This window comes from Thunnus albacares, chromosome 15 (assembly GCF_914725855.1).
Source record: "Thunnus albacares chromosome 15, fThuAlb1.1, whole genome shotgun sequence".
Taxonomy (NCBI): Eukaryota; Metazoa; Chordata; class Actinopteri; order Scombriformes; family Scombridae; genus Thunnus; species Thunnus albacares.
Window position 1 is genome coordinate 11,673,071 of NC_058120.1, and position 22,989 is coordinate 11,696,059.

Here is a 22,989-nt window from a genome sequence, read left to right on the forward strand (position 1 = left end):
TCTCACCTAAAATAGCCCCCGAGTCTGGAAGAGATGCACTGGATGTGGCCATGTAGTTGGCATATTCAACCCTGGCCTGACCTCTCTCTGAATGGAGATAATGGACATCTAGGAAGTAGATCAGCATGCTGTTTTATCCAAAGGCAGCATATAATGTTATGATTGGTTTGTACCTGATGTTATTTTTGCGTTCCAGGTTAGTATAGAGTAGAGAGAGACAAGTAATGAGTTTGGGGTGATGAATTGTGTATAACAGGACCCTCAAGGAACAAAAGCAGAGACCTCACAGTTTATAGAAAGGATACACTGGTTTAGGAAACCTCGGAGTATAAAGACGTGTTTGCGTTTTCTCATTAGACATGGAATGAATTGCTTGGTGTGGTCAGAATGTCAAAATGATTGTGTTACGCCCAAGTACGCCCACTTCATCATCCGTATCATGAGAAGGGATAGCTGTTGTGTATTGGCTTGGCACTAACTGTCCTATAGCATGATACAGACAGCATAAACAATATCAGTTTCACAAAATCCCCTTTTGTGTGAGAATCCATGTGAAACCATGCTGCATATTTCAGTAGCATCAGGTTGTACTGGGAGATGCAATTATAGTCCAAGGATTTGCCAAAACAATATTTTTAGTTTTTTAGTTAGTGCCTGACAAAATAAATAAATCATAAGAGCTACATTTTAGTGAGATGACAGGGTTTCTAGCTATTCTCTATGACAGCAAGTTTAGACTTTTGGAGGGAGAGAAGTGGTACCAGATGTGATTGGGATACTTCACAGCTCGGCCAGTTTGTGCAGCGCAGACAAGATAATTTGTCTTCAATTACAGGCCCTTTCTTCTCACATCAGTCATGTGGCTGAACACTTGCTGAGCTCAAGTTTATGTAATTCCTCACATTAAGGGCTCTTGTGCAAGCAATGTAGTCATTGCGGCCAAGGACTTGTGCGATTGCAAGAAGGCTTTTTTCAGAAAAAGCAGTCTTTGAATATGCTAATTACTGAAAGTGATAATGAATAAGGATAATATGTGTTTTCACAAAATTTGTTTGGGGTTTTCTTTATCAAATCAGGTTGAAGTACATGAAATACCAAGATTTGATATTTATTGTGGTACTTGTATGGTATTTGTTTTTTAAATATTGTTTTTAAAGGGGACCTATTATGCTAATTTCCAGCTCTATATTTTTATTTCTGGACTGCACTAGAGTAGCTTTGCATGATTCACAGTTTCAAAAAATTACTTATCTTATACTGGCCCTTAATGCAACCCCTCAGTTCAGCCTCTGTCTCTAACAGGCAGTCTTAGCTCCTGTCTCTTCAAGGCCCCCCTCCTGATCAGCTCACTCTGCTCTGAATGGTGAGGGGCAGCTGTATCAGTTGTGTTATATATATATATATATACACACACACATATGTATATGTATATGTATATATATATATATATGACTGAAAATAAGGAAAAACATAATGGGTCTCCTTTAATTGATTAAAGTTGTCTACCCATGTTCTTGCTTAATAATTTGTTTGCACAATATCTGTCCGACATTGCACAATTCTTCCTTCTCTTGTGAACAAATTAGCCTTTGGTCATTAAGGTGGGGAAATGCTGTCTCATGTTAAGTCTGTATTACTTAAAGGCTCTCTCTCCTGCTTATCATAAAAAAGTAGCCTCTATAGATAAGACTGCCAAATTGCCGGCACACCCTGGTTACCCATTGAATGTCACTGCCTTGTGACACAGGTGTGCCTCAGAGCAGTGCATGCCTAACAGCCCAGCAGTAGCTTCAAAGTCCAGTTTACTGTAATACAGTATTTGTGGCTCTACACAAAACCTTGCTTGACATGCCTGTGTAATTTAGGCTTTTGTGTCTCTCCACCTTGAAATAATATTGTTCTGTTTGTTGTGTTGGATACTTCAAGGCTATAATTTCTCTAGAAACTGTCAGGTATAAGTGACAGACAAGGCTTATTGCTCCACAGTGGCTTTTGACGGTTAAAAACGCCAAATAAACGTCAGTCTATCAGAGTGTGTAAACAATCTCATACAAACACTCTAAAATGTTGGCATGAGCAGTTCTATTCACAAAACCATCAATCTTGGAATTTGAAATACATTTTTCTTTACTTCCCCAAAATACAATACAATAGAACAGAGTACATTTTTCAAAGCAGTTTTTCACAATCTGTTATTTTCATGAAATATACAAGAAACAGGGGAAATGACATCCAGTTTAAAATGGGACATGTCAGAACAGATATACAGTGCAGACGTACCCACAAACATGGCTGTATCTGTTTGGACATGCATAGAATTTCTAAATCCATTGCTAGAAGCGGGACACTTGTGGTTCGTTTATTTTGCAGCGTGACCCGTGGGGCTCTTAGGAATTTGACTGGTTCTGGGTTTGCCTCACAGCCTTTCCTGGCAACCCCCCACTAAGACACAGACTGAGGCCCTGTCCTCTCTTCTCCTTAGACCTGAGGAAAATGAACCTGGACTGTCAGGAGTAGTATGCACAAATCTCTCATTAACCATGCATGCTTACTTGTGCATGCGTGTGTTTCTCTTTACTTGTGGGCAAGTGTATGTGGGATGCAAGTATGTATTTTTCACGTGTCGGGGGTCTGTTTGGTCAGAAGGTAGTGTTTAAACCCTCATCAGGACTTTTGCTGCAGTAATGGATGTCTCTGGTCCTCCTCCCTCGACACCCCCTGCATATGTGGAAGTATCGTGTTACCCTTTACCACTTTCCTTCTCGTGCGCCACTCACCAGAGTATTGGACTCTGATTTGCAGCTAAGAAAACAGCCTGTTCTGGCATTTTTTTTTTTTCTACTGAGGTCTTGGACCTGTGGCCTGGCTTGGTCTGCAGCCCAACCTGCCACCACTGGCTGGCTTTTATTGGAAGCAGAGCTAAGTGTTTGTTTTTACTGCATTGTTGGGAATGAGAGATGGGGGGTACCTTGGTCTACCTTTGAGTGGGGCCTCTGGGATGCGTGCGGAGGAAAAATTGCCCTCTGCACACAATAGATTGGCAAGCACACCAAGAGCCAAGACATCACAGCTCGAGGACCTTGGATTCCAGCCGCAGCTTTCCTTTTCTTAAACACAACACTCTTAAGTCTTAACAGCCGTCTTCAGTGCTGTGCTGTGTGGTTAGGGGAATTACAATAGCAAAGGAGGAAAGTAAAAGAAGGTTAAAATGTCCAGCTTCAAGTTTGACATCAGACAGAGTTCAGTCATTAACTTAATCGTGTCTATCTCTTCAAGGGGTGAATCTACGGAGAATCATAACTTTGGGATCATGCTCGCTGGTCATCTTAGAAGTTTTCAATGGTATCTGATTAAATAAAAGTAACATTTTTTTACTGAAATGCTGAAGAAAGGCAACATTTTTCATCCTGTATATCAGTCTTTCCAGTATAGTACTTTACCTCCGTTAAAACTTAGGTGTTACAAGATCTCTCCACAGGTCACTTGTAACTGCTTGGTACCCAGGAATCATAGGAACCGATATCTCCAGATTTATTTGAACCATGACCTCTTTAGGATACTGGTTTGTCCATAAAATCAGAAGTGTGTCCCTCAGAAGGGTTAGAGTTAGACCCCTCCTCCATATTCCAATCTCATAGTAACGCTCAGTAACTATATTATTTATTGTTGGAGTTTGTCCATCACCTGGAGAACATCATCCAGGATTGAAGGACCCAGGTCAAGGCTAAAGGAAAAGCCACTGTCCTCCTCCTTCTGCTGTCCAGCAGGTTTGTCACAGGTCACTGTGGAGTCTCCATCCTTGTCTGAACTCAGGCTGCCCTGTCCAAAGCTGTGAGTCTGATTTGGAGCAACATTCCCTCTTTGGTACTCATCCTCTTTTTCCATCTCTCCTTCCTCACTATCCAGCAGTGGCATAGAGCTGCATTTCTTCCTCTTATGGGAGGCATTGTGCTGATGGCCCACGGACCAGTCAGGGCTCTCTGAACCCTCTGCCTCATCCAAATTCAGACGAGGGGGTTTTGGCGGTGGAGAGCATGCCAGAAAGAGGTTCTGCTCACTCTGGGAGCTTTGTAGAAGCAGGCTGTGGCCCATCTGTAGGAAGGACAGGTCTCCAAAGCTGTCTGTATGGGCATCGTTTCCAATATGTGAGATGTGGCGGAAATCAGCCAGTGGTAGGCTGATCATGTTGACAGACAGCACCTCCCTGCGTTTTGAGTTTCTGCCGGACCAACGACCAGAGGATGGCTTTCTGTACAAGGATGTTCTAAGTGGCATCTTGGCAGATCTTTTTAATATAGGCTTGAATGTCCTTTTGTTATATCCTCAACAGTCTTTGTGTCCTTTTTTATTTCCTCCTTTGCTTGATAATGAATTCTTAAGAAGTGGTGAGGCTTAAAAACATAATGCCATCTGCAACAAAACACAAGAAAAGAGGATTATAATTAAACAAATGTACGTCAGATACCAAGTTTCCTTTGAAAATTTTTGATAAATCCATTTTTGTTTACTCAGGTTTCACTCTCATCATGTTAGAATACAAAGCAGGTCTGTGCGTGGGCTTGTCATGTAAGTCAGCACCAGATGTAAGTGTTGGACTGTATCAGTCGGCCTTATGTGAATCAGCAGCTATTGTTCAGAGATTGCACCTGCTCCACTTGATTTTGGTTTAATGAAATTCAGTATTATTTGGCAACAGAGGGATGTTCCAAAATTGCTTTGAAGCTTTCATCTCTAAATATTTACTTTTCAAATCCCAGTTTTTTCCCATAAATGCAGGTGTGGTCTGCTGTCTATCTTCCAAAGGAAGTTTATTAGACTACTTAAGACTTCCAGTAAGCAAAGCAACAAAAATGCAGATTCCCCAGTGGGAATTGTTATCCTGCATGTAAGTACATAGCATCTCTTCACATTTTGTTTTGGTGAAATGTAAGTTTTTATGGTAATTTCTGTAATAGCTGAGATGCAGTCTGTTTATTTTATAGTGATGTGAGAGTTATGTAATGACTCTGGATGTAACAATTAATAAAATTTTTATTCCATAAAAACAATATGACTTTAGGCATTATATTTAAAAAAATAGGCTATCCATTTTCTAATGTAGTTTGTGGATTTTATATTATTAAAAATTCACCTCCACCAACAAAACTTAAAAAGAAACATCTTGGTTCAAATGAAGCAATACTATAACACTTGTCAAACTTTGTTTTAAAAAAACAACCATTTTTGCATTCTGGGACCTGTAATCATCATCATCATTTATTGACTAACTCAGTTCATCAACGTTGGCATGCCGATTAGATAATCAGTGTCTGTGATTTTACAGTCTCCCCAACAGCTTTGCCCACATTAGATCTGTGTTCGTGACTTGAAACACTCACTCTGTAAATTTGTAAGCCACTACAGCAAACAGGTTTTGTTGGCCTGTAAAGGTTTTATCGGCACTTAAGTAGCAGCGGGAGATTGGAGAGCGTGGACACAACAGCATTCCTTTCCAAACATGTCAGTTTGGCCAAGGAGGAGTCTTAGGATTTCAGCCATGAGTATCCAGTTCAGAAAACACTTCATGGCCAAGTAAAAATTCAAGAAGCCCATGAAAACAGATTGGTCAAGAAACACTTGTGAAATTATCTTTCTAAATGCTGCCATAAATGATCGATCTGTCTAATGGAAACACTAACCTAGATTTAAAAGTAATTGATTTGAAGATTTGTCTTTTCATGCAGTTGTCTGTTTAGTAGTACAGTTAACAATATAACAGGTAAAGATTGATTAGTTAGTTCTTACCTGTCTTCCTGAGAAAATACAAGATATTTGAATCCCACGCATGCACACACGTCTCTGTCAGGAAACTAGGCTGCGTCTCATACCTGCACACACTCACAAACTCTTCTTTGACATGATGGGGCTTGTTCAGCCGTTACAGAGAAGACCTTGTTGTACAACCTTGAGACAGAAACAGAGTGAGTTAAAATAGTGTTTTCCTCAATGACATAACCAAATCAACTTACACACCAATATGTTGCATTTAAGACACAATATCCTTACTGCAAAGAGATTGTCTCTCTTACCTTTGTCTTTACTGCTGCCTAGGTGACTGTTCTCAGTCCTTGGACATTTGATCCTTATTTTGCTAATCCTTCCAAGTGTAAACTCCCCTTTGCATTGCAGAACACTCCAGGTGTGTTGTCGGTGAAAGTCTTCTTTGCCAAAGAGATAAGCCAGGTGAGGTCAGAGTACAAGAGTGTCAAGGCATCCAGGTGGACGTTTTCTTTATTTTTTTTTCCTAAGGCTTTGCGTAGTTTATATTTGCACTTATTCCACTTTAGAATGGTTGCCAGCCATCAGATGATATCATCCTGATTGTGATGTGAATTGGCCTTTTAGTTATAAGTGTTAAAGTAAATCCTGCTGATTGGTTGGCTGCACCCATTACCAGAGGGAGAGTGGACGCAGGGTAGGAGCTGCTGATTTAATTCCTGTGATACTGAGAAAGATTGAACTGCAGGAGAAACTACAGCACACAACTCATTTTAACTGCTGTATGGTGTGTGAATGTGTTTGAGAGAAGGGAAGCGTGAGAGAGGTTGAGTTTGAATAGGTTAGTGAGTGTTCAACAGGTTGTGTTTGTGTCTGAGAGTGGGTGTGTTTCATCGTGTGTGTGCTTATGTAAAAAAAGGAAGTCTTAGTCGGTGAACAAACAGGTCAGCTACCCAGAGGTGGGGGTTAACTGGTCTCTAATCTCCATGTCATTGTCCCCCTACTCTGCTGATTTCCTGATTTCCTGCCTGCTGTTGGCTTGTCTAAAGCCCCTGAGTCCAGCCCACTCTACAGACCCTTCTGCCTGACTGGAGGCTTACAGCTTCTCTATATAATCAAAGCACACTATCGCACACAGACATGTATGTACAGGCACGCTGGGTTGCACAAGAGAGATAAGTTGTTGCATTTCTAATTCTCATGCCTCCAGCATGTTGTCTTTGCCTTTGGAATGCTATAGCAATACAGGAATGGAAATTGTATTGGAGCAGCAACTTTTTTCTGCTGTATGGAATTTGTCTTTGTTAAAAATAGTGGGGTCAAAGCATTTTTTTGTGTTTTCACAGGCAGTAACTGGGATCACATATTTTCTGTTGTCTTTTGGTTCGCAAAGATTATTTTTTGGAATACAACTATTTAATCTTCAACAACTTGTGTCCCTGTGTCACACAGAGAGTAAATTAAAATCACCAACACACCATCATGCTTTGATATTACAGCCAAGTCTTATGTTCCAGCAAAAAGGAGGACGTGGCCCTGGATCCTTTTGTCTCAATGCTTTCCTCTTGTTTGCTAAACTTAAACATGCAGGGTGTGAAGGAAATGGACAAATGGTATCTTTCACTACTCATCCAGTCCTTTCAAATTGATCCAATAAACAATAGGCGTGCCGCCTGATCCTCTCTTGTACTCTGGCCCTGCACTCCAATGCCAGAACAGTCTGAAAGACCAGACACAATTACTCACGCAAATGAAATTATCATAACATTTACTCAAGACTGAAACAGAACATTTTTGAACATCTCTGTTCTGAGAACCCCCCTCCTTCCACCTTCAACCACAAAACTGCTTTCATGCTAGTAGACAATCAGGGTGAAGAGCTTGTGTTATCTACGGTATTTGGGAATGACCTCACAAGACCTGCTGTCTGACCAAGGTTGGGCTTACTCTGCTAGTTGTGTTGTCATGCTATGTAGCCTCTGGGCTGATGCGTTTAGCCATAGCTGGATTTCTGTATAAGCCTCTTCTCTAAGGCCTGACCATAGCGGGCAGTGTGGTTGATGCAACTATGCTGGGCCTGAAATCTGGGATGCTGCGTGTTTTTGTTGTTGCAGGATAAAAAGTGTTTCCAGATATTGCTTTGACTGGCGCTAGAAGCCCAAACTGAGGCTTTGGTGGATATTCTTCTGGCCCTTTGTTGTGTGTTCTCCAGCTTCCGCTGTATCAAGGCCCTAAAACAGACAGCGTTTAGGCAAGATTTACAACAAGCACTCTGTCTGATTCTTTCATATGAAAAACATTGTTCAATGACAACAAACATAGGACATACTGTACTTTGATAAAATTCTGCCTGTGGTACGTCCATGAATTAGCCTACTCAGAGTACGATAGGCATGATAATAGACAGACAATTTTCTTTGCTGTGGTAGAGTACTGGACTACCAAATTTCTGTATTGATCTCTAAAGCAGTTCTTTTTTCTAGTAGCCACTCTTTGTAATTTCCTTTCATCAATTTTGGCAAGAAACATCCCAGTGTGCATTTGTCAGCATCCTAACCCTTGTCATCACTGTTTGTCTTCAAAGTGATGACTCAGTGATGAGGTTTTTTTGACAATGCTCCAACAGAGCAGCAGTCTCAGCAGTCTGGCTGCTAAGAGGAAGTGCAGAGACTCAGTCGCATGATTGCCACATGACAGAGAGATCTGACACCAGTCAAAGTCCAGGTGTTACATTATTTAATCTCAAGTTCAGACTTATCAACACATGACAAAGCTTACAGTAGCCTCTAATCGACTCAGTCAGGTCAGGGACAACATAGGAAGAGGATGAATAGGCTAGATAATGAATGGAGAGATAAAGCAGGTATTTCAGATGAGGTAATGTATATCGATGACAAATACTATAACAATATAAAACAGCTGAATGATGAATAAAAGCAAAACATCTCAGAATTTGTCATACTCTGAGATACTGTATATTATGGATATTTAGAGCTATTTGGGTTTGAGTCTGGCGTTGCACATTTGCTTCATGCTGTCCCCTCTTGTATAAACAACTGTCCATTAAAGATAAAAAATAATCTACCAGAAAACAGTAACATAATAGTAATGTTTTGCTATGATAGAGAAAAATATTGGATTTGCTCTCCTTGTTGTTTTTCCTGGATGGAGTTTAAAGGGGACCTATTATGGTCATTTTCTGCTCTATATTTTTATTTTATATATTTAAGGCCCCCCTCCTGATGAGCCCACTCTGTTCTGACTAGCCAGCTTTCCGGAAATTAAAAGCTTTTAAATGACTACATAACGGGAGACTTTTGTTTTGAAGAATTTACAGGAAATGAAACATGTTCTTCACCATGTTAGCAGTGCTAAAAACCAGTCAACACAAGAAGATTATTCAGCAGATCAGTTAGAAATAATGCAAGGAGGAATAGCACAAACAGAAACAGCCACAGTGATGATGATGTTTGATGAAGAGCTGCAGATGACCAGCACACCTCCAACAGGTAAACACCTTATTCTACTTTGCCGTGCTGTGCAATGGAAAAACACCAACAGCATTCCAGCTCGACTCGAGTCATGGCTCGGCGTGACTACCCCCAAAACCACGGAAAAACACCACAATGTCAGCAGAGTGGAGTAGTGAACTTGTGCGCTGTGCATGGAGCAGATGACCATATACAGAAATCCGTCACAAGCCGACGTCGGCTCGGGCTGAAAGAAGAAAAACCTGTTGGAAACCAAGTGTTCAGAGCAGTCTGAATCCGGTGCTTTTTGCTCACAGGGATTACTTCTACATACGTTTACCTCATTATTTGATTTTGGCCACATTTAATATGAACATCCAACATTGTAACATTATATATACATGACTAAAAATAAGGAAAAGCATAATAAGTCCCCTTTCAAAAAAAAACATACATATACATATGCATAATTCACAACATACTGTTTTTTTCCTGTAAATGTGGGTGGTCAGTGTAGGCTGAGAATGTACTGCCGTGTCTCTTGGCACCGAATCATTAGTAATTATTAAATCATGGCTGTGATATTTAGATTACTTTGCAGACTGGAGATTTGAAGTAAACAGTATGCAGCAGGATACATTCCTCTAGTTGTTTGTTCTGTACATTAAATAGATAAGGAGGCCTCGTTAACATGGGAACACAGATATACGCAGAGTAAACAGACATTTCAAGTTTGTGTATTTGGAACCGTCATTTGATTTTCATTTTTTCCCTCCCCTCACAATGCCCAAGCTCTTTTTTGACGTCTCCAAAGTTCAGACTGCATTCTTACCAGTCTCATGGCCCCTTTTGTTTTAATGGGAACTCTGCTGCAATCAGAGGGCTTTTCCTGGAAGGCTAGGATGTGAAAGACATAATTTTGCTTTTACAACGATGTATTGTTGGATATTAAAGAGGCCAAACTCCCACATCTCCCTATTCTAGGATCCCTGGGCTCATCCATCATAAAGAGAAATGCCAGGGCACCAGGAGTTCAGGTCTTTGCTGCCATTTCTCTTTTCACTGTTTATTTCCTTTGCTTTAACAGTTTCCAAAGGCACTCTTCATCTCTGTCCAACAGACCTCTATTCTGTCCAATACCGTGACTATGTACGATCACATGCATACACGTCCACACATATACACACCTACTGACATAGCACCTCACACCCTCTCCTGCCTTTTTCCTTCATTCTGAATGTAATTGGCTAAATCTGCAGTCCTCACGCAACTACAACTACCTACTATACACAGTATTCATTCAGGTACTGTACTGTACTTTTGGGTAAACAGAGCAATACACAGTGTCTCTTTTCTATTGCAGCCTGACTTTGAGATTTAGATTTTTTAAATATCTGTATTTTTTCATATGGTAAATATATTTTCTAGTGTATTTTCAAGGATGTAATTTCTGCAGTTTGCATATGAAATAATTGACATGTATAACTGTGGTTGTCACAGTCGATGTATTAGTATAATAGATGTATTGTAGATGCAGAACACTGCATCTGCAGACGTTTTCTATTCAGACATATCGGCTTTTGCTGTCCAATCAAAGGATGTGTTGTACTAGAGTTCCATTCAGAAACCAGATGTTCGCAGGACACGCGCATGTAAAGGGTTAAATACAGGAAGTAGATTTGGGCCTTAATCTCTGTGTAGTGTTTGTTCTTCACTAACAAAAACATTATAATAGACCAGACCTTTGGGGTTTCATGTCTGCTGAGTCTTATAATGAATGATGATTAATCCTCTACCATTTACAAAGCTTAGGTTTTGTCTGCATAGGAATTTCACCTTGGCTCCAGTGTTACATGTGCAGCACCTCTGTTTGTTTGAGTTAGCAGGAGTGCTTGGGCACACAAACACAGACAGACAGACAGACACACACACACACACACACACACACATACACACATACACATACACATACTTGCACACAAATGATCTCTAAATCTCTAAGTGTTCACCTCTCATAAATCACCTACTCCAAACCTCAGTGACGCACACACACATAGAAACCCACACTACGCCACCACACCACACACATACACACACACACCAGATGAATAGTTCCTTGATTAACTTCACCAGAGTGCATTAGAGGCAGAAGTGTTAGTCTTGACCACAGACCAGGCTTGTTAGAGAAAAAAGATATTTCCTATTTCTATTTTTTTTGGCATTTTTGCCCTCATTGGACAGTGGGCAGTGAAGAGGCAGACAGGAAACAAGGGGAGACAGAGAGATGGGCATGACATGCAACAAAGGTGCCTGGCTGGAATCAAACCACGGACGTTGCGGTTATGTGGCATGTGCAGCAACTGTTTGGCTACCGGGGTGCGCTGCAATTTCTTCATTTGGCAATAAAGCCTGTAAAATTCCTTCTTGGCTCAGTGACTGTCTAGTTAGAGATATCTTATGACGTAAATGAATAATCCAGTTATCATATCTGAACTTGTAACCTCTCAGGCTGCAAGGTTAAGAGACAATAAGCATCTAATGGCAAATATACAATCTAAAAATGTTCTAAAAGTCATCACAGCTTAGTTTCAGTTTGTTAAGTACGAGATTAATCATGAGGCATTAAACAGTTAAAACAAATGTCCTGTGAGAGGTGTTAACATCAGGCTTTTAATGTCCAGTTTAATATTTTGATGGCTTCAATGTTTATCAGGTTGCTGCACAAGCATGTGTTCTCTGTTTGTCAGGTGTCTCTTTTTGTGTCTTTCCCTTATGTTCATTTACATTCACATTTTAGACATTGAGTTGTTTCCAGGCTGAAAAAGATAAGATACAAAAGTAGAATAAACTTTAGTTCCGAGGGACAGTGTCACAGCATCCTTTACTGACAGAATGAAATGTTTATTAGATTGGTATAATCTTATTTGATAGAGAATACTAAATGAGCTGCAGAGAGATGTCAGAAGGGAGTTTTGCTCTGTTTCTTTCATGTCTGTCCCAGTCACCACATCTCAACCCAACTTAACTTTTATAGATTTTGGACCAACGTGTTACAGCGCTCTGGAATAATGATGTTCATCCATCCAGTTGAGTTCCGGAAATTTATGTCGGTTTGACTTAAATTCGTCACCCATCTGTGTTTGTGAAATATAATAGGCAGTCATACCAGTTCATATCAGCTTTCTTGAGAGGTTTTTGTGTGTTTCTCACAAAATGGCTGAGTATGCATTTGTGTCCGAACATTTTTTTTTAGAGGAAGAAGCCCCTGTCTTTAGCTTTTGATAATATGTGAAAAGATTCTTTTCTTGTTTCCATTTTGTCTAGATAATGGCAGTCTCTTCTTAAAGCAGCACTAGTCTACACTCTTTCTTCTTCATACAATTACTTCCTCACTCAGTCACTCAGTCACTCATGCTCACATGCTTGCATACTCACACAAATCTCACACATACAGGAATGGTGTAATGTGCAGCTGATCTGACCACTTGTGCTGGGAGAACAGTGGCCACCTGCGCTGCAAGATACCTCCTGTTGTGTGTGGGAAAGAGTCTGAGAGTGTGTGTGTGTGTGTGTGTGTGTACGCGGCCTGACTCACAGCACTGGTGGTATTCATGATGTCATTACTGGCCTGGGGTCAGACTGGGGTGTGCTGTTTGGAGGCCTAGCCGTGTGCTGATGTCACATTGCTAATCCTCAGCTTGTTTGTGTGTGTGCATGCGTGCGTGCGTGTGTGTGTTTTACTACCATCCTACCTCCACAGTGGCCTCGCACCCTCCTCTCTTGGCTTTGCACGGGGGCCCGTTGTTTGTGTTCTGCGGTTTCCTACTCACCCTGGGCCCCAGTGTTACTGCAACACACACACACACACACTTGTGTATGTAGACACAAAGTGTTAAGTTACAGAGTGATGCACTGGCTAAACATGTACATTGTAAGTTAGCACCCCAGGCAAGGAAACATCTCTCATCCTGAGAAGAAATGCGTCACACTGCCCATAAAGCACCTGTTAATGCTCATAATTACCATCCATCATTAGCCCAGAACTGTGCACCAGTGACCACACCGGGTATAGAATAGGTTATATTAATTCTGACTGATTTTTCAGTTGTACTTGAGTTTTGTGACCAGTAGAGGGCAGGGCAGAGTGGACATATATTTGCTGAAGTGGAGGGAGCATTTTCACCAGGCTGCCTGTATACATGCTTGTATTTTGTTTAATTTGAAGATGCAAGAGTTGTTTATTTACCTAATGGCGTTTGCGTGATATTTCATAGTTACGTGTCAGACGAGGGCTTGAGCTCACATTACTGGAATGATAATAGCAGCTTTCCTCAATCCAGGGGCGGGGTGGTGAGGGGAGCAGGGGGTAACTTCCCCTTCGCCGACCCTCTCTTCTTCCTCCACACTTACCCTCTTTCTCTCAGCACATGGATGCTGGAGTCCCCGTGATGTTTTCCAGATGCCTTAGCTCAGCGAGCACACTGACAAAACCTACCTCTCCTCTTCAAATAGCTCTCGCTCTCTCCCAGTCCTTCATGCACACACTCACTCGCTCTCTCCTGCAGCTCACTGTCTTGTTAAAGAGACACTTCCTTGGCCCAGCAGACTTCCTGGATATAATCTTATAAAACAATGGCTTGCTCTGTGGACACATGGCTGTCCTCCCCCTTAAAAATGGGATGATGGTGTTTGTAAGTGCATGTGCATGCTTTAAATAAATGCATATTTATGCACATATAAACATTATCCTACTCTCCTACCTACTATATTTAAATATTTGTAGTGTCTCCTCATTCCTCTTTAGAGTGCCCCGTCTTCTGCCTGGATGTGTGTGTGTGTGTGTGTGTGCTGGCCTGTGTGTGGCATTTGTGACCGCACAGATTGTGGCCTGTGTGTGTAAGACGTCTGGCCTGTGTTCCACCCTGCTTGATTAGCCATTAGCCAGTGGCTGCCCTCTCCGATTCCCCCACAGTAAGAGAATCTCTCGCCATCGTCGTCCAAGCCCAAGCCCTTCAAAGCAATCTCACACACACACACGCAGTGAGAGCCGGGCGACTGCCAGGCCTAATCCCAGCTCTCATTTTAGGGTTTAATGACCTCAGGCAGCGGAATTACCCTGTCACAGTTGCTCTGCGGGCTGCTGTCTCATGCATGTTCACCCTGCCATCATACTCATGGTAACTGAGATGAGAGCATCCTTCTGAGTCCGCCTCTCATCTTCTCTGTACCCGCAGGCCCCGTCGTGAAAGCAAACAGAGAGTGAATGGTGACAGCGGTGTCATTCGCTCCATGTGTTGCCCTGTGTCACTGTTGTCATGATATGAAATACTGACGTTTGACTTTATATGACTTCCTGCCAGTGTAATGGCTTGATGATTGCATATATGCTGATACATCTTTTATGTATGTAATAAAGAGAGGTAAAACTATAAAGACAAGTAGAATAAAGAATCTTGATTGAAGATTGTTAATCTCTAAGAAATTACATAAGGCTCAAATAACATAGAAACTTTACAAAATAGCTTTGAAGAAATACAGATTGACACTAAAGATTGTAATATGTGCAGTTTTTGTCTTACCATTTTCCATGTTAAATTACTTTCTGTGTTACCTTTTTGACATTTTTTGTCTGTCCCATCTCCAGGGCGCCCTGACAAATGAACGTGACTACGAGAGCTTGGTGATGATGAAGATGAGGCAGGCCGCAGAGCGACAGAGACTCATAGAACAAATGCAGCAGGAGGACGAGGATGAACCATAGCACGGGAGGATCCAGCTCGGTACCAGCCCGCAGCCATTAACTGAATACCTGTGTTAGGCTTTAGTTTCATAAAGCCTCTTATTTGTTTTGTTATTATTTTTGTATGTGACACACTGTGTACTAAAATAAATCTTTAATAACTAAAGTGAGACATTTTTTTCAAATCTGTTATTTTAATCAGTGTGTTGTGTCTTTCCCTTCATGAAGAACATAGGATGACTGAGGGAGATACAGAGTAGAGAAGAAGTGAGGGCTTCTGAAGGATTCAGTGTTAAAGCCTGAGGTGGTCCCAAAGGTAGGAGTCCTAATACTCAGGGTGCAGGGATGAATAAATACAGCTTTCTTTTTTTTTTTTTTTGGACCATATTCTATGGATGCCAAATGCATGTTTGCATTTAGCTGGACTGTGTTGTCCTTTTAGCAAACCGTGCAGTCTGTTTCATATGCATATAAAATTTAACACAGTTAAGTTTTAGTATTGTTAATCTGTTTTAGTCTGAACTGAGATGAACACATATTACATGTTACTTTATTATGGATATTTATGGAGGAAAATGTAACAAATTTGTAGCTCATTCATCGTTATATTATTGTACTGTAGTGCCTTGATTGTTACATCTAATCAATGCACTACTGAGCACTACTACATTCGTTGGTAAATTCTTATAAGACCTTTAGAGATTGAAGGCATCCAGTGACAACTTAGTCTTTGTTCATAGTGTTGTAAAAGAGCCAGAGGAGATTGGCCGTCCAACACCACACGTAATCAGAGCGGTATAATGATGTAATTTTCATCTGTCAGCCATTGTCTGGTTAGCTATGACAACTCATTACCTCATTACTGTAGCCAACCGTGTGTAATGTAAAAATCACTCTTTGTTGTCTACATACTCGATCAGTGAAATGAGTAGAGCATTGTAGCAATCCAAACCGCAGACCGTGCGATGTGACTACGTGGAAATCATTTCTCCCCCATGTTAAACCAGTAATCAGGCCGAGATCGGAGCACTAGGTAGGCTTTTATGGGAATTCTTGTGGGCTCACGTGATGAAAAGTGAACATACTCTGGAGGCCCTCTATTATAGATCTAGTGGTTTAGATGATTGTTCCCTGGGCTTTGTATACTATACTTTGTCTAATATATCTAAAGCTCTCCTCCTGACTGAAGAGGCCTTGTGGACTGCACAGTTTTAAGGCTGCACAATGCTGTTCGTTCAGCTCATGGTTTCTGTTCTGAGGTCGATGTGTGACTGAATATTTGTATGTAATCCAAGCTGCCCTATACAACCCATTTATTTTACAATACTATGCAAAATAATGTAGATCAGTGATTCCCAATCTTTGGGTCAAGTCACTCCCATTCCAAGGGGTCACTAGGCAATTTAAGGGATAGAAAGACAAAATTATGGATGAATTATGTTTATTTTTTCTGCCTTTTTTTCCAATACTTGTGAAGTACTGGACACTACCTTTTCAGGCCTCTAAAAATCCTTCAAATGAAACAATCTGAGGAGGAAAAATCATTCTTTGTTTGAACTGCTCATAACCGATAATCACACTAAGTCCATAACTTGTGATGAGGACAAATAGACATGGATTCGCTTTAAGGAGTTACAAGCCAAAAAGGTTCAGAACAACTGATATAGATCATCAGTATCTGATCTGATCTGGAAAGGCCCTCATAAGTGACTAAATACTGTAACATGTTAACAAATTTTCAAATTGAGTCCAGTCCATTTAGCATAGCTTATAAAGCTTGGAGACAGGGAATAACAGCTGGCCTGGCTCAAAGAAAAAAAATCCCCCTGCTAGCAGTTCTAAAGCTCATGAATTAAGATGTTTCATCTCAGTTAATTTGTACGAAAAAACGAAGTGTAAAGACGACAAGTTGCGGTTTACGAGTGATTTTGACGCAATGGATCTGCTTGTTTTGGAATCCGGTCAACTTCTTCACTTCAGTGTTTCCATTTCACACACTTCATGGGCCATGAACCAGCTTGAATAGAAGTACATGCCACACTTCAGAAAATGTCTGTGTTCTGTCCTATGATACTGACCTCAAATTTCCTCTTAAGTTATTTTCTATTACTGTTCTAGGCTATTTCACAATATGCTTATGTAACAGATACCTAGAAGATACATTGTATTCCTTATTTATGTTCTCTGAAGTGACATGCTACCGCTCTGTGACCCACATTGAGTCAGACCTTACATTGCCAGACTGTTGCGGTCACCCCGCGTTTTGTAATAAGGTCCTCTCACTGTGGAACATCTATCCATCTAAATAGTTTTATTTTTCCTGTCCCTTGAGGGACTATGGCGTAATGGTGTGTCTGTATTTTTAGGGCTGTGTAGCAGTGCTTTCTCCTGCCATTGTGTTATTCAGGAGCCACATGGCAGCTTTGCAACATCCAACCCAGTCATCCATCTCCCTGCCACTCCTGCGTTGCCCTGCCATGGCTCTGTTACACAATGTCCAGCTGTGGAGTGTAGTGGTGTGGTGGGAGACATCTGCTCCTCTCCTCCTGCAAAATCCCCTCATCACATGGTTTTGTTTATGCATAGTCTTTTTCATATCCCGGCAATGTGAAAAAAATCCCAGAAACACACAAAATCTGTCCAAATGACAACAGAGGAAATACAATTACAGGAAACACATTCACCACCAACCCTGCCCTGAGCCCACAGTGGCTTGTGCTGCATGCGAACCAGGATGGGAGGATGAGCCTGTTGTACAGTCTGTGCTATCAACAATTACAGCAGAACCTTGGAATCTTCATAGCACCTTCTTCCTCTCTTTCTTCCTCACATTGTCTGCACTGAGGGTGTCATGTCAGTGAATGCAAACAGTATCTGGAGCTTCCACGGTCACAGGACTAGGAAGCACCAGCACCTTTTGATCTTTAGTGCGGAGGTGGAAGCTAAGTCATGTGTGAGGCAGCAGGTCTGGTAAGAGTTTGGCTGTGAGCTGGCTGGCAAAGGCTCTAGTTTGCGGATTAGTGATGCAGGCTGGCCCCAGACATGCGCTGGCAGACCTGGGGCTGTAATGAAACCACCCAGTGTTTTTTGGCTCTCACAGGCAGACTCCTGCACTGTGTGCCTGCAGTGCTAGTGCCTCATCTTGGGGCATGCAGCATCCCTGTAAGGTGCCACAGAGCTAGCACTCATAATGATTTTTTTTTTTATGTGTCATGTTTGTTTAGTGTCTATTCGATTGATTATCAGAAGACAAATACATGTGTTCCATTTTGTCTGCGGTAAATCTTACAAAAGATTGCAAATTGTTTTCTTTTATTAATAAGTACACAAGCAATTCACATCATTACATCATTTAATCATAAGCATATGATACACTAACAAAAACATCTTTACACAAATATATCTAGCATAGTTGTTTATAGGGAGCAGGGTGAGGCTTTTTGTATGAGATGAAATCTTTTATATTTGTCTTTAATCAAGTCCTACTGCCAAATTACATATTAACAGTAAAACAGGCCATCACTTGTACGCTTGTTCACCACTAGTAAACAAACAGTAAACAAACAATATTGGCAATGGGTCTTACAAAAGCTCTGAAATGTGGTTTGGAAATTGGTGACCTATAACCTAAACAATATAATCTGAAACCTTACGTCTCGGATAATCTCAATTTTTAAAAAACATTTTCATTTGACAATAGGCTGATTTTTAACAGCCTATACATTGAATATACAGGAAAGAACCTAAGTTAAAAAAAAAAAAAAAAAAAAGTCGATTAAGTTCTTCAGCATGTTTCATTCACCTTTTAAAGGCTTATAGAGGTATTTGTATACAGTCAACACTCGCTCCATGATCAATCAGTCTGTCTCCTTGTGAAGGCACCACACCAGCGTCTGTCCCACTCCCGTCATTGTCATTACGCGGAAGCCAATCTTCTCCAGCTTGTCCAACACCAACCGAGGTGGGTCGTCCACATGGTACTCGGAACTAAATGAGCATAAACACAAAGTTATTCCACTTTCCACAGATGTGGGATTTCTCTGTCTTTCGGTAAACTTTGCTCGGAGAGTAGAATGCTGTTAATTGTTCTGGTGCTTGTTCACTTCCTTCCACACCTTGGTTCATTTCCCAGCAGCATTTGAATCAGATTGCCAATGACAACACTTCCCTGATCTGTATTCCATCAGCTTGAATGGTTTATTCTAAATCTGCAATGCAGCAGGCTTCCTCAACCACATTGAGAGTTTTTTTTCCCTCTATGTGACCTGATCTCAGATCTGTTGTCAATATGTACACGTTAACTGCCAAAATGAAAGAAACACCACTGTTAAGCTCCTAAATATGTAAACAAGGCCCAGTGTAGGCACATTTACAGTTCACCTGGGAGTCCAGGGGATTTCAGCATTGGACAAGTGCCATTACAGTTTACTTGTTTACTATTCCCTGGTTGGGCAGTGGTGGTGGAGATGGTTTCCCAAATATCAAACCAGGAGTGAAAGTCTTCATCTTATGAGAGACATTAAAGTCTTCTTTTGTGGATGGATCTGTGTGTCAAACTATACCTACAAATCTCTCAGGTATTTGACTAGCTACTTTCTGCAAGTACAATACTTTTTATGTCCACCCGCAACAATAACTAACCCTTCATATTGTCAATACTCACAAATTGTTTCCCAGCATAGTTGTTTTCCTTGCTCCCAAGTAATTCATGAGTGCTGGATCAGAATATTCATCTCCCACATTTGTTGGACCACTCTCCTGAAAAACAGCAATTATGTAGGCTACATTACATGTGACAACTGACCTAGACTAAGAAAGGATGTCTTTGCTAAAACAATATTTGCTGCCTGTTATTTGTGCGTCTCAAGCTGCATGTCACTGAATACACTTGCAGCCCTCTGGCAGGTGCGGATCATAATCTCCAATAACTGGACAGCCTAAAAATAGATCATCCAATACTCAAAGACTATAGAATTAGGTGTCGTGAGTCTTGCAGACAACAAAATGATCATGCGCAGTAAGAGGCCGACGACTGAGTAACATGTGTTTTTAATTTAGGGCACCAAAAAACACAACCATAGGCACGCTGCTCTGTCTGTAGCCTTAACTGTTTACTATTGCCAGCATGCAGAATATTATAGGCCGCTGCATAACTGTAATCTGCGAGTGACAACCTTGAGTGATTAGCAGCATGCGCACTGTTGCGCAGCCAAATAAATAAATCACTGACGCTCTAACTCGAGCGCGCCTGCCTTAAAAGCATAACACTCGTTTACGGATGCAAGATACACACCAGTCTTATCTGCGTGCTGATGAGCATGTAAGGCATCCCTCCTCCCTGGCTGTGGACCGTTATTCCCCTGGGTATGACTGAAGAGGTTTCTTCTCAGACGCGACAGTCCCCTCTCCAACTTGCGCTTCTGCTGACAGCTCTTTGCGGAATGCGGAAACACCCACCGCCACGGACCAATCACAACTCCTCTCCCAGCATCTGTCAACAGTGCTGCCTGCTCAATACAGAGTCTTGCTCAACTGATGTAGACTAACCAGTAGTTTGTTGACATGTTGGTCAGTGTTCATGTACCAGAGGGAAATGGTTTTATTGCAGAGTTCACAGACATTATTTATCAGACAGTTTAATTAACCTGCAATGTTTGTTGTTTTTTTTTTTAGATTTATATCTTCAGTACAAAAGCCCACTGTAAATTATCTGTCGCTGGGAAAGTGTAGATGTTTTTTCCAGTTTTGTTTAGTTAAGCTTATAAGATTCAAGTTTATAAAATGGCAACAATAGCCAATTGCAATGAGAATTTTACCTCTATTCTTTCTTTATGCAACAAAATTTTGCTCATGCTGCCCCCTTCACAAGTCCACAAGGATTCAGCTTACGTGATGCATCTGCTAAAAAAAGGATATAAATGTGCATGCATGTATTACATTGGACCTACACTGTCTGGAACTCTAATTTCCTCCTCAGGGATTTATTAATTTCCTCCTCAGTGCAGCAGTAATAATTTTGGATCAGCCTTGTGACTCAGAGGGAAATGAAAGACATAGACCGTAGGCAATCAACAATGGCGGGGACTCTGATAAAATCAGTAATATGAATGTAATGTCCCACTGATGCCAGAAGAGCCCATCGGACATTCAGTTAGGCTTTTGCATGTTACGCTCGGTGGGAAGAGTAATTTAAAGCCTGATCACAGCTTGATATTGTGATGGTAGGCAGACATGAATCTGAGCAAACCACAGGTCATTCAGACATGCCCTGTACTGCAATCAATAATACTTACCAACAAACTTTATTTACATTAAAGTTTTTTTTAGTTTTTATCATATATTTTATCTTACACTTGATACAGCTCTGTTATTCTGTATTGTGAGTTTGAATAGTGACTGTTTGTTTACTGCTAAAAGGATCCAACATAACAGTGTCATTACCACCTCCAGAAATTATCCAGAGCCTGTAATCTGTAGCCCCTTCATTCAGTGGGACACAGGTGCTTGTTGAGCCTTGCTGAGAAGATTGCCACCTACTGGCATCCAAAATCATTGAAATCCACAGTTTGTGTTTCTTGCCTTTTGAATTTATCCACCACATCTTTCACATTGATCACAAATTTTCACATACTGTGCGTCGCTATTGATATTGCATCCCCCTTTGGAAAACAACCACTTGTCAAATGACGAATTTGTATTTTGGCTTTCAGTAGTCTGTAAAATTAATGACCCTCCATCTGAATCATTTTCCAAAGAAAGGAGTGTTCCTGAGGAATGTGTCTTTTTTTGCGTTTTATCTGTCCCTGTTAACCTGAGACCTAGTTCAGGAAAGAAAACAGGAAAGCAGCAGGGTTGTCACTGAGGCCCCCCAAAACAAACCTGAGACCCCCCTCTTGCCGAAAGAACACTCTCTCCAAACATGTTCCTACCCGAGCCACTTCCTGTACTCCCGCTGTGTCTTCCTGCGCTGGCTCATCTGCTGCTGGTTATTGGAGTCCAAGGTCACCTCTTCTGTGACCTGCGGTGACAGTGGAGCGCGTCCCTGGTGGGTCCACAGGAAACAGTTTGATCTTTTGATGAGGCCTTTGCCTTCACCTTCTCAGCTTAAGTGTGATGGCTTGTTGCAGGAAGGCTTCCGTTAAATGATCTACTAGTATCATAAAATAGTCATCTGCAATTAAAAAAAAGAGTTCAACATGTATAAGTGAATGCATTTAGTCGTTCCCTTTTTCAGCATCTCTATACACATAAAAAGAACATCATAAGAATTGTTTATCTGGCTCTACTTTGCAGAGCTCTTATAAATTAAAAAATAAAAAGCAATGTCTACTGCAATTATAGCAAAATAAATCATGTATTGTAATATAATCATTAAAAGTTTTTTTCCTCTAGCAGATTTAGAAGCCAATCTGGGTCTCAGAACAAAAATGATCCCTCCCTTTTCTCACATACCCTACAAGGAAATGCAAGTTTGTAAGTGAAAAAACTGAAATATTTAATTGTATTCCATGCAGGACCACATATTTAACATGTGGCAATCAAACTAGAAGCAATCATTCTTAAAAAAAACTTTCTGTCTCATAATTTCTACTGCCTCAGACATCCCACACACAACATCCAGCTTCCTATGATAACTGATTTACTTGCTGTGAATATGTGTGGGTGAAGACATGCACTGGATAGCTTCACTGCTAAAGCAATCGCTTTAAATCACTGAGTGGGGACTGAACCGGGGATGGATTATACAGCAGGCAGTGTGAGTATATGATTTACTGTAGGTGTATGTCAGAGTGATATTCCAATATTCAGGAGACAGATTTAAACTGTGGGAGACCAGAGGCAACAGGCAGCTCTCTGATAGATTGGGTGTTAGGGTTATACACCATATAGGTTTACATCTGCTTAATTGTGATGAATTGCTGCATTGTTGAGCCGTGTATTTCCTCTTGAGACTTTCATACTTGTGCGTTTATTCTTGTGCGTGTGTGTCTGCATCTGCCTGTGTTCCCCTCCGAGGAGCTT

General features: G+C 41.1%; 3 protein-coding genes across 11 annotated transcripts in view; 1 reads left to right on the forward strand and 2 right to left on the reverse strand.

The window, feature by feature from the left end:
• The window catches only part of dnajc17 (DnaJ (Hsp40) homolog, subfamily C, member 17), a 53,271-nt gene that overhangs the window by 19,194 nt on the left and 11,088 nt on the right, over positions 1-22,989 (forward strand). For 6 of the 8 annotated variants that reach the window (XR_006407297.1, XR_006407299.1, XR_006407300.1 and 3 more), the window contains exons 11-12: positions 14,872-15,007; positions 15,196-15,283. Coding sequence is in view for 2 of the 8 variants with exons in the window: in XM_044374468.1 (XP_044230403.1) it covers positions 14,872-14,988 (117 nt within the window). In the remaining 6 variants the exon portion in view is untranslated. Of the gene's footprint in view, positions 1-14,871; positions 15,140-15,195; positions 18,633-22,989 lie in introns of those variants that run through there. The other 2 variants (XM_044374468.1, XM_044374467.1) reach the window with 2 other exon arrangements.
• On the reverse strand, positions 1,485-9,548 carry LOC122998006 (cdc42 effector protein 3). 2 transcript variants are annotated; one of them, XM_044374471.1, is made up of 3 exons: positions 6,069-9,548; positions 5,785-5,943; positions 1,485-4,410 (listed from the first exon to the last, which is right to left on the reverse strand). In XM_044374471.1, exon 3 carries the CDS (start codon positions 4,273-4,275, stop codon positions 3,661-3,663), a length of 615 nt encoding a protein of 204 aa, XP_044230406.1. In that variant the 5' UTR covers positions 4,276-4,410; positions 5,785-5,943; positions 6,069-9,548; the 3' UTR covers positions 1,485-3,660. The 2 variants fall into 2 exon arrangements, with proteins under 2 accessions (XP_044230406.1, XP_044230405.1); XM_044374470.1 differs by having other exon boundaries at positions 5,785-9,548.
• gchfr (GTP cyclohydrolase I feedback regulator) lies at positions 18,302-20,425 on the reverse strand. The gene is made up of 3 exons (XM_044374472.1): positions 20,261-20,425; positions 19,631-19,725; positions 18,302-18,954 (listed from the first exon to the last, which is right to left on the reverse strand). The coding sequence occupies exons 1-3, from the start codon at positions 20,294-20,296 to the stop codon at positions 18,825-18,827; spliced, it is 261 nt and encodes an 86-aa protein (XP_044230407.1). The 5' UTR covers positions 20,297-20,425; the 3' UTR covers positions 18,302-18,824.

Bases quoted from the DNA above. Each gene is read 5' to 3' on its own strand.
- LOC122998006 (XM_044374471.1), bottom strand. From the start codon at position 4,275: ATGCCACTTAGAACATCCTTGTACAGAAAGCCATCCTCTGGTCGTTGG.
- gchfr (XM_044374472.1), bottom strand. From the start codon at position 20,296: ATGCCTTACATGCTCATCAGCACGCAGATAAGACTG. The intron at 19,726-20,260 runs GTGTGTATCTTG...GCTGTTTTTCAG, and splicing joins TCAGCACGCAGATAAGACTG to GAGAGTGGTCCAACAAATGT. The intron at 18,955-19,630 runs GTGAGTATTGAC...ATGCTCATTTAG, and splicing joins ACTATGCTGGGAAACAATTT to TTCCGAGTACCATGTGGACG.